Source organism: Orussus abietinus, unplaced genomic scaffold (genome assembly GCF_000612105.2).
Source record: "Orussus abietinus isolate OABI.00-Male unplaced genomic scaffold, Oabi_2.0 scaffold87, whole genome shotgun sequence".
In the NCBI taxonomy this organism is placed as follows: Eukaryota; Metazoa; Arthropoda; class Insecta; order Hymenoptera; family Orussidae; genus Orussus; species Orussus abietinus.
Window position 1 is genome coordinate 339,010 of NW_019396015.1, and position 12,102 is coordinate 351,111.

General features: G+C 39.4%; 1 protein-coding gene across 1 annotated transcript in view; it reads left to right on the forward strand.

Moving 5' to 3' along the window:
* The window catches only part of LOC105703808 (sex peptide receptor-like), a 59,414-nt gene that overhangs the window by 27,773 nt on the left and 19,539 nt on the right, over positions 1 to 12,102 (forward strand). The window contains exon 2 of the mRNA XM_012432496.2: positions 8,894 to 9,189. Within this exon, the coding sequence (XP_012287919.2) occupies positions 8,894 to 9,099 (206 nt within the window). The 3' untranslated portion in view covers positions 9,100 to 9,189. The remainder of the gene's footprint in view (positions 1 to 8,893; positions 9,190 to 12,102) is intronic.

Here is a 12,102-nt window from a genome sequence, read left to right on the forward strand (position 1 = left end):
AATTATCGAGTCTCGCGCCAAAGACGTTCTCTAATCTTCTACGGCCGCGAAATACACTCTTCGTAAATAATTACATTTTAATTCAGTAACCACGATTAAACAAACGTTTCAGGATAAACAGGGAAAATCTCCCGTATCCTCCAAGGATGTATAAATCGATACGAAGAGATTCGTATCGGGATTCAATTTTCCGTCTCGTATCGGGGAATTATCGTGTCTCGCGCCAAAGACGTTCACTAATCTTCTAGGACCGCGAAATACACTATTCGTAAATAATTACATTTTAATTCGGTAACCACGGTTAAACAAACGTTTCGGGATAAACAGGACCCTAATCGGCAAAGAAAAACACCTACATGACTTCCAGTCAGTAAATTTTCCTTTGCAACTTGTCACGTGAAAACACGATAAACATCCCTGCCATTTTGCCCCTAAATTGTCACCGCATATTTAGAACGCCTTTCTTCGTTAAAAAGACATGCTGAAAATAGGCAATGGCAAAGTATCATGGAAAATTCCCCTTGAAATCGGATGGAACGAGGTCGGGAAAATCTCGCATATCCTCCAAGGATGTATAAATCGATACGAAGAGATTCGTATCGGGATTCAATTCTCCCGTCTCGTATCGGGGAATTATCGAGTCTCGCGCCAAAGACGTTCTCTAATCTTCTAGGGCCGCGAAATACACTCTTCGTAAATAATTACATTTTAATTCGGTAACCACGGTTAAACAAACGTTTCAGGATAAACAGGACCCTAATCGGCGAAGAAAAACACCTACATGACTTCCAGTCAGTAAATTTTCCTTTGCAACTTGTCACGTGAAAGCACCATAAACATCCCCGCCATTTTGCCCCTAAATTGTCACCGCATATTTAGAACGCCTTTCTTCGTTAAAAAGACGTGCTGAAAATAGGCAGTGGCTACGTATCATGGAAAATTCCCCTTAAAATCGGATGGAACGAGGTCGGGAAAATCTCCCGTATCCTCCAAGGATGTATAAATCGATACGAAGAGATTCGTATCGGGATTCAATTCTCCCGTCTCGTATCGGGGAATCATCGAGTCTCGCGCCAAAGACGTTCACTAATCTTCTAGGACCGCGAAATACACTATTCGTAAATAATTACATTTTAATTCGGTAACCACGGTTAAACAAACGTTTCGGGATAAACAGGACCCTAATCGGCAAAGAAAAACACCTACATGACTTCCAGTCAGTAAATTTTCCTTTGCAACTTGTCACGTGAAAACACGATAAACATCCCTGCCATTTTGCCCCTAAATTGTCACCGCATATTTAAAACGCCTTTCTTCGTTAAAAAGACGTGCTGAAAATAGGCAGTGGCTACGTATCATGGAAAATTCCCCTTAAAATCGGATGGAACGAGGTAGGGAAAATCTCCCGTATCCTCCAAGGATGTATAAATCAATACGAAGAGATTCGTATCGGGATTCAATTCTCCCGTCTCGTTTCGAAGAATCATCGAATCTCGCGTCAAAGACGTTCTCTATTCTCTACCCTTTGAAAAAAGATCAGTTGACTAAAACAAATATACATTGTTGACATATGTATATATTATTGCCTGAATTAGATATAATTGCAAGAAACAATTATTCCGTTGAGAATAAAAATTGGCGTTATCGAGTCTCTCGCCAAGAACGTTCTCTACTCTCTACCCCCAAATAACACCATTGTATCTATGAATATTCTTGACATACATTTATAAGCCAGCCAGGACATGCTTTGAATATTTTCAAAAATTCTGCGTTCCAGGAATATTCACTGTACATCTTAAACATTCGCGTCATATTCTGAGAACAACGAAATATTCTACGTGAATATTCGTAGAACATTCATAGGATCCAGGAGTGTTATCTAGGCCCTGTGAAAAAAGATTAAATGACTAAAACAAATATGCATCGTCGACGTATATATTATTGCCTGAATTAAATATAATTGCAAGAAACTTCCATTCAGAAGACAAATAGATGTTATTGATTTATACGATTATCGTTAAAAAGATGTCCTGTAAATAGATAATGGCAAAGGATCACAGAACATTCCCCTTGAAATGGGATGGAACGAGGTCAGGAAAATCTTTGGTATTCTCCAAGGAGGTATAAATCGATACGAAAAGATTCGTATCGGGATTCAATTTTTCCGTCTCGTTTCGGGGAATTATCGAGTCTCGCACCAAAGCCGCCGCCTTTTCCGCGGCCACGACGCGCGAGTAATCCGGCGCGGATTGACTCTTCGTAAATAATTGCGTTTCGATTCGACGGTATGGTTAGGCAAACGCGTCAGTATAGCGAGGCAAAGATTTACGAGGTCGTAGGAGGATACGTGGGCCCATAATGGCGCGCGCGCGCGAACGATCGTTGAGGTTATGTTTGCGCGGGCGCGGGGTTGCGCGGGTTGTTTCCCGGGTTGCTCCGCGGATCGTTCGCTGGCTTGTTCCCCACCAGGTAGCTGGGAAGTGACGGGAACGTTGTTTCGGAAGTGCAGAAATTGTCGCATTTTCCAATTCCATGAGATATGACCGCCATGTGACGCGCCGCGGGAAACGGATGGCCGCATCAGGGAAATGGGGAGTAATCTCGGTAGATACTCTGCCTATGGTTTTCATTGCCGGGAAAGAGAATTTACAGAGGCCTCTTTGGAGATGAGGGGGAAGAAAAGAAAGAAGGGAAAGCCTGGATATACATTTGGGAGATCTAATGACAGTCAACCATCTTATTTCGCGTCCTAAAGTAGTCTTTACAATATGGGTTGTACAAAAGTTGTACAATAGTGGCCTATGGTTTTCATCGCCGGGAAAGAGAATTTACAAAGACCCCTTCCGAAACGAGGGAGAAGAAAAGAAAGAAGGGAGAGCCTGGATATACATTTGGAAGATCTAACGACAGTCGGCCATCTTATTTCTCGTCCTAAAATACTCTTTACAATATGGGTTGCATAATGGTAGTACAATAGTTGGTACCTATTTCTTGTTTGATCACAGCATTTCTTAACTGTGTCACTTTTATTATATTCACCGATCATCTATAATAAATAAGGACATATACTAGAAAAGCGAATGATAAATTGTGAGGATAACAAGACTATAACAAATAATTACCTGCTTTGAGACGCCTGTTAGTTTAACCAATTCATTAAAGTGTAGCACTCAAACGTTAACTCGCGCGCTTAAATTAATTTAGAAAAAATTAAAATAACTAGTTTAAACAGCTGCTTAATCAATTATACAAGTTCGTGTTAGATAAGTGGAAATATTCCCATTATTCTATCTCTTTTTCGTAGAAATTCCTAACACACCGATTCACTTGTCATCGGCAAGTATTACAAACGTATTGCAATGAACATAGTAACGAGTGTTCCTCCTACCGATCCCATTTGTTTAATCGCGATACAATACAAACTGTAACATTTACCCGCCTTAAATCTCCTTTCCTTAATTTGGAGCAACGATTTCGCAAATCGTAACGAGATGTAGAAGTTATAAGGCAAAGTTGGACATATTTGAAAGGTTCCTTCGTGATATTTGGAAGGTTGCTTCTGCATTAAACCTTAATCGCACTTAACTGATGCGTTATTGGGAGGCTTCATGGAAATGCCCGCAATTCATCAACAGGTTGCATCTTTCGTGATGCCTCTTGTAAAGTAGCGGCATTCCGGCACGAAGATATGCTGAAAATAAATTAAAAGAATCTCCGTGAAACGGTTTTCAAAACTATCAAGGGGGACATAACATTTCTTCTCTCCCTCCATATTAATAACTGGTAAAGCTCTTTCCTCGTCATCATCACCCGCGTATCTTGTAGTCGTAACTTTCGACTCTTTACCATTCCATACTTTGAATATTATAATCAATATCTTACGCAATTTCTCGTCAATTCAAAAATGTCTTCCTTGCATGTTTCCTCCTTCAAGGTAAATAATGTAGAAAAATTAAGCGAAGGAATATCTGGAGGGAAACTGTCTGGATTAAATCTTTCGGCATGTAGAGATATCCTCGGGAGCAGAACTGATCCTTCGAATCACTTTAACCTCGGAAATTGCTTCGCCAGGAGGAGTAACGTAAAGCTGAGAAAGTTCCACATTGAGAATGTAGATCACAGGATAGCCAGGATTCCGGGAACGTTTACATTGCATCTACGTGGTTGCCCTAATGCTCCGGTATTACTCTCCGCACGGGAAGTGCGAAAAAGGACCTTCGCCTGGCGAAGTAAGTTGGTTTTACTGCCACGAGGAAATAGAAGTTAGGGAACCAGTGCACCTTACTATCTAATGACAGGAAATTTGGGTGAAAATACGAAAACGAGTCTCTTATGTCCTTTCGATTCCCATTTGAAAGATTCACTCCGTGCGAATGCTCGGCGACTTGCAAATTCGAAAACGGGTACTCTTTGCTTTTTGCACCATTAACTCTCTTTATCTACCGGAAGCCTATTAATCGGTTTTGCGATGTCGTGATCGCCATTTACTTCCAAATTCGCCGATCGAAAAACTGTTAACATATATCTGTTCGAAATATATTATACATGTCATACTTTCAACTCATTACCGCTTATACTGAAATATTTTAAACGTTATAATGAGTATTAAGAAAATATCCTCATTGCATATTTCTACCTTCGAGATAAATAATGCAAAAAAATTCTAGCCTGGCGGAGTAAGTAGGTTTTACGGCCGCGAAAAAATGAAAGTTAAGAGACCAGTGCACCGTACCATCTAATGAGACCGAAAATGGGTGAAAATATGAACACGGATCGCATATGTCGTTTTTACTCACATTTGAAAGATTCTCTCCGTGCGAATGCTGAGCGACTTGTAAATTCGAAAATCTCTTTGCTTTTTACATCATTAAAATAACTGTTAGATATATATTATACATGTCATACTTTCGACTCATTACCACTTATACCGAAATATTTGAAACGTTATAATCAGTATTAAGAAAATATCCTTATTGCATATTTCTACCTTCGAGATAAATAATACAAAAAAGTCCTCGTCTAGAGGAGTAAGTAGGTTTTACGGCCGCGAAAAAATGAAAGTTAAGAGACCAGTGCACCGTACCATCTAATGAAACCGAAATTGGGTGAAAATATGAACACGGATCGCATATGTCATTTTTACTCACAATCGAAAAATTCTCTTCGTGCGAATGCTTGACGACTCGCAAATTTGAAAACGGGTTCTTTTTGCTTTCTGCACTATTCATATTTCTATTCCAAATATATTATGCAGGTAATATTTTCGGCTCATCACTCATACCGAAAAACTTTAAACAATATAATCAGTATTTTCACAAGTTTCTGGTCATTTCGACAACGTCCTCTGCATCGTTCTCGAGTAAATAAAAACGAAATATTAAAAACGATGCTTTTTGAGTATCCGAAATATGGATCGTTATTTAACAGCACACCTCAACAATTCTACTCGAAACATCGTATAAACCGTTTAAAAATTGAATAAAGGGTTCGAAATCTACATTACGATACATCAAACAGTCAGCTCTCTCATGCATTAAAGTGAAGTGAAACACATCCAGAAACTTGATCGACGTCGATAAAGAAGATTTTTCTAAATGCCTACGTTGCCGACGTTTGTTTTTATATTGACAGCTGTGTCGAATTAAATTGGGTATTGTACCAAATGGCATAATCCACCTGTCGTTTTCGTACAATAATTATAAAGAAATCGAAGTGAAAGTACAGAAATCCTCTGGATTCATGCTTTCTGGGGCCCTAATTGACCGCAAAGGGACCCCCTGCGCCATCTGTGATTTCCAGGTCAATTAAATTTTCACTCCGAGACCTTGTATTCCCATCCTTTTAGCATAGAAGCGCAGACAACACTCTTTTTGCCTTTATCCCGTTCAAATGCGAGTTTATCGACTACCAGAGTGTTCTAAATTGTCGTAAAATTGTCCTGACCCTTTCGATTCTCATATCAGAGCCTTCGATAATTGTACATTGATTGAAATATGAGAGCTCGACGCCATTTTGGTTCTGGTCTGGACTGAGTTAAAAAATTGTTTAAAAAAATCCAAAATGTTGAATGTGTCAGACAATTCTTAAATGATCAGGAGTGATGTGTCAAAGTTTCGGACAGTTTGGTCTAATACGCTTAAAAAAAAGTGTTGTATTCGAATCGACTGATTTGATGGGGGTTTCACTTCACCTTAATGAAGGTCTGTTCCCAAAGTATTTAAGTAAAGTTCCAAAACGTGTGTTCAAAGCTACACCGAGATCCTGCAAAATAACGAGGTAGAAATGCATCCAAATCGAGGTAAAAGCTGCAAAACGGCGCTCCGTACTGTGCAGTAACGAGTTGGCGTAATTCCACTTTGAACAGGGCCGACACGTGAAATTCATACCTAATTACTCATCCTCGGAGAGTCTCGTGCACGTCGGAAAGTTCAGGACTCGATCCGGATGTCTCGACTCGACTAGACGTGCGTGCTAGGACTTAGACAATGCGCGCGACATGGTATACGTCGAAAGTTGGTTTATCGAATTATCTAACGCAGTTAGGATCCTCCAATCACGCGAAGCCGATGAGCAAATACAGTTTCGTCCTAATACCGATCCAACCGCCACCATTAAATTATCCGCGCTCATTATGAACCTTGCCCGACCTCTTCTTGGTATACCAAAGCTGTCCCGAAACACCTTTAAGGGGTTACACCACTTTGACCCACCCAAAAATTACGGTTTATCAAGAATTTTTTTTAAGAATTAAAACGTTATTATCCAAATTAAAGTACAGTAAAGTATTATACTACTATTAAACAAAAAAAATGCCTTTTTTGTATTTTTCTTATTTACAAAAATGGCGGCTTGAAAGGCGATTTACCGGAACGCTGCGAAAATCGATCATCGTGCGGTGGGCACGATAACTCAGTCCAGGTTTAAGTAAGAACAATAAACGAAAAAGAATTAGTTTCTGCAGCCCAAAAGCTAGCGAAATACGTAGCCGTCTTCAAAAATATGCATTTTTCACAAAATGGCATCGATTTGAAAGGAAAGATACGTATTTTGCCCTAAATTTCGTTAATTAATGTTGCATAAAAAATGCGAATATCAATACATTGAAAAAACCATACGTATTTCGCTAGATAAACATATGACGAATAAAATAAAAAAAGAATCGAGACGATTGATTGAAAATTGGCGGAGCTAGAGTGCCCACCGATTTTTAAAATGCAGTTTTAAGAAAAACGTGTGTACACCTATACACCTGCACACCGCACGATCATCGATTTTCGCAGTGAGCGAGTTTAATAGTAGTACAATACCTTACTGTACTTTAATTTGGATAAAAACGTTTTAACTCTTAAAAAAAATTCTTTAAAAAACCGTAATTTTTGGGTGCGTCAAAGTGGTGTAACCCCTTAAGTACCTTAAGGGGATGTGAAAGTGACATCCGAGGGGTCTATTGTTCATAAAACTTTTTCCCGACCTAAGTGTACCGAATCGTTTCAATATGTACAACGTGAATATGGAGGCCGTAAGAAAGGTCCTGACACCCATGAAATTTTATTTTTAATAAAAAATCTAATTAATATCTATAAATAAGTTTTTAACAATTCAAATTTCATGAGAGTCAGGACCTTCCTTACAGCCTCCATATCCAAGTTTCAGAAACGAGACCTCTGTGTTGTCATTTTCACATCACCTTAAAGTGAAGTGAAATCCCCTTCAAATCAGTCGATTTGAATACGACACTTTTTTTTTCAGGGTATTAGACCAAACTGTCCGAAACTCTGACACATCACTTCTGATCATCTAAGAATTGTCCTGACACATTCAAAATTTGAATTTTTTTAAACAATTTTTTAACTCAGCCCAGGCCAGAATCAAAATGGCGTCGAGCTCTCATATTTCGATCAATTTACAATTATCGAAGGCTCCGACATGAGAATCGAAATGGTCAGGACAATTTTACGACAATTTAGAACACTCTGGTAGTCGATAAACTCGCATTTTCTCGCACAAGTTTCGCAACAGTTTTTTTTATGTAAAATGAACACATCAGAACGTTCAGGACTTAATTTGAATATTTCGACTCGGCTAGATATGCGTGCAATATGGAACACATCAAAAATGGACTCATCGAGTTACATAACGCTGTTAAGATCGTCCAATGACGAGATATCAATAAGCAAATACAATTTCGCTCTAATAACGATACTAACGCCGCCATTGAATTATCCGCGCTCGTTATGAACCTCGTCCGACCTCTTCTTGATCTGCCAAACCTCGGAAGTTCCTCTTGAACACGTTCATCTTAGCCGAGGAACCTTCGAGCTCACTTCCGGTACTTGAAAACGACGTAGAGATGTTATTTTACCGTCTGGTTTGAATGTACGTCACGTTTCCTCCGTACCTGACAAGTATTCCTAGCGAAGATACAGACAGTTGCGATGTTTCACAAAAATGTCTTACATCTACCTGTCAGGTTAGTAAATGGAAATAATTTTCTTAGGACAGTTTTCTAACCCCTGCAGTTTTTAAAACCTCGACATTGTAATGGACAGACGCGTTAATCATTGGTTGGAAAATGGAAAGTCTTCTTTCCGTTTAGTATCTATACTTTGCTCGGTAAATGTTTAAATATACATGTACGAATTTGTTTTTAACCCCGAAGAAATACAAGTAGATATCCACCGGAGGCTTTATTTTCCCCTATATAGAGCCTTCATAGTAATACCATTATGTAATATTTACATTATAGGTGCACGCTACTAACTCGTATTAACCCAACTTTCGCATTAACGATGATTAGAAATCTTTTAACCCGCGCATCTGGTAACAGTAATCTACTAATTAAATGTTAATTTTGTTTAGTATACGGATGTTTAATCGTTGTGTATGGTTTCAGGAGAAGTGATGGACATCCTCGCCCTGATCAACTCGGCCATCAACTTCATCCTCTACTGCGCCATGAGCCGGCAGTTCAGGATGACGTTCAATCAGCTGTTCTGCAGGTGGAAGGTGCTGGGCAGGTGGATGCCGGTTTCACAGCACGGTGATAACAACGGAATCACGGGGACCAATCACACGGTGACTCAAGTCACTCAAGTCTAGCACAGGCGTGTCCGGCAAGCAACTTGCTATCCACTTTGAATCTTTCCGAAGACCTTCACCTTCCACCCCTCCGAAAAACACCTTCTCAAGGTTCATAGGCTCACTTATGATTCACTTGAACGCATTCGCTGTCACGTCATTTTTGCAATATGTGTCGAGCAAGGAACGAACGTTTGCCGCTTACCGGCGGGCGATTACGCTTATCGGGATAATTTAAGTAACGCCAGGGCTCCGGAGTGCTGGTTTTACAAGATTATAAAACACGATTAGAAGACGTATCGAACTTCGCTGCAGGGAAAGGAGTTAAATTATCACCCGAGACTTGATATCCACTTTGGATCTTTCTGCAGACCTTCACCTCCGAAAACTTCCCAAGGTTCTTAGGATCAATCGTGGTATGGTTAAGGTGAAGTAAAACCCCCCCTCAAATCGGTCGATCCGAATAAGTCACTTTTTTTAAGGGTATTGGATCTGTTGAACCATCTGATTGGAGTGAGGCGGCCCGAAGAACAATTGAGCAACATTTGGTCACTCTTCCTCGAAGGAGTGTTCCGCCCGTCGTCAGAAAATAGCTAAAGAAAGGACTCGGCATTTATGTCCCCGATCAGGGGGGTCTTCAAAGTGGCCACTTCAGGGTCTGTCTTGACGACGCATTTCCAAAAGGGTATCGTATAGGCTAACAGACATCGCGGACTTTCTCCAGGATTCGAGGAAGTCTGTGCCGTCCTGGAGAAACGAACCTTTGGGAAATGCTATCCTAAAGTCTACCAATCAGGGCTCGGCATTCCAAGTGCATCTCTTCCTAGGTTTCGACGGAGGAAAGGGAAGAAAGTGCATCGAGAATGCAACTTTCCCTCCTTTTTAAGATTTAGACTCAACTCGGACTTTGAACAATTCAGATGTTTTGTCTCCGCCCTAGGACTTAGGGCGTCACCCGGACACGCGATTGTACCGCGAATTCATATCGACAAATTGTATCCTCAATCCGTTATTTTATTAGTACAATAAATTGTTATTGTTCTTCTTATTTAAACTCGTGCGTGGTGCAAATTCAACGAACTCTGAATTTACCCGCCAGGAACTTATCTCAGCGCTCATTTTCAAACGGCGTAAATAAAATCGAACCGTTCGAAACTTTGTCACGTGATTTATGATTACTTAAGAATTGTCCTTACACTTTCAAAATTTGGATTTTCGAACAAAACTTTTTTGACTTAATCCAGATCAGAACCAAAATGGTGTCGAACTCTCATACTACGATCGATATACACGTATTGAAAGCGGATATGAGAAACGAAGGTGTCAGGACAATTGCACAATAATTTAAAACATTCCAGTAATCGAGAAACTCTCATTTTAACGGGATAAATGCAAAAAAGTGTCTTATACGCTGCTATGCTAAAACAATGGTAATACGAGATTTCGGAGTGAAAATTTAGTTGACACGGAAACACAGATGGCGCATTAGGGCCTCAGAAACCATGAATCCAGGGGATTTCTGGAGTTTTCCTTCGATTTCGTTATAATTTTTGTACAAAAACGACAAATTGAATATGCCATTTAGTGCAATACTCAATATAATTCAAGACAGCTGTCAATATATAAACGAACATCGGCAGTGTAGGGATTTAGAAAAATCTTCTTTACCTACGTCGATCAAGTTACTCGACGTGTTTTACATCACCTTAAACACAGTTGTAAGGTCTGATTTCTCAGAATAAGGCGAGTAACGGGCAAATTGTTGCCACTTGTCGGTTAAATATTTACGCTTATTAAAATAATTAAGAGCAAGAAACTGCAGAAAGAATTTCTATGCAAGGAGAGAAGTGAAATAATCGCTGGAAACTTATTATCCAGTTTGAATTTCTCCGAAGACATGCACTTTCTAGTCCGCCAAGATTACAGCCCCTAATAAGGAGTAAAGACATTATCAACGTGGAGTAAAGTAATTAAATCTTCCTGAAGAAGGATTTTAAGAGAGGAAGCTCTACGCCCTGTGATGAACGTACCAAAACTTTTTGTGTGTCAAGATTAAAAGTCAGTTTTGCGATGGATGTATCCAAATGGAGATTGAAGTGGGATGTGCAATTCTCTGATGCTGAGAGTAAATGGAAATTGAAATGACTCATTCGTATGATTAGCAAAATTACGGGGTTTACTGGGGCAATGAATCCGTCCGTAAAAGGTATTTAATTTCTTTTAAAATATAAAACTGGTGGAAAATCGAATTACGTATGACTGCACTCAAAGCGTTAGAGAGCAACATTTCAACTATATCACTCGCATATAAGATTCATAAACGAGTTACTTAACTAATTACGCTAATGGACGTGCAGAATATCGCATGGAAACCCGGAGACAAGCATGGCGTTTCAATTTATTTGAAACGGAGTACAGAGAAGGGGATAAAAACATTTCTACGTTAAAATGGGGTTTATTGGAGTGGCGGAGTCAACAATGAAGTAAAATTCAATTGTAGAGCAGCACAGGAGTTTCAGCTCTTTGTTATCCTTCTGCGACTCTCACGTCATAAAGGAAATTATTTTTCACGCCGCGACTGATTTCATTTTAGCCCCTTGCGCATCGATTTAATTATGAAACATTCTTACTGAATGAATCTAGCTCGTCATTGTAGCACAAGGGGTTAATAAGGAAGTGGTATAAAATTGTCTAGTAATAATTTTAATAAGAAACGATGGACAGATAAGCTATTTTATTTTAAGGCAGTATAAAGGATTTTTTAACTTGAAAATTGAATTTTGTTTATCAGAACGTAACCACGAAATGTTGGATGAAAGATTAGGAAAACATAAGGAACGACGAATATGAATTAAGTTAAATTCCCAAAAGATACTGCCACTGCTTGTATTTCTGAGTTGACATCATTTGCCTTTATAGGAGCAATCAGCTTTAAAAAAATTATTTCCAATAGATCCACTTATCTTGTACGTACATTCAAGTATTCAAGTCCACACTACGACAGAAATGGAATGAGCTGAACGT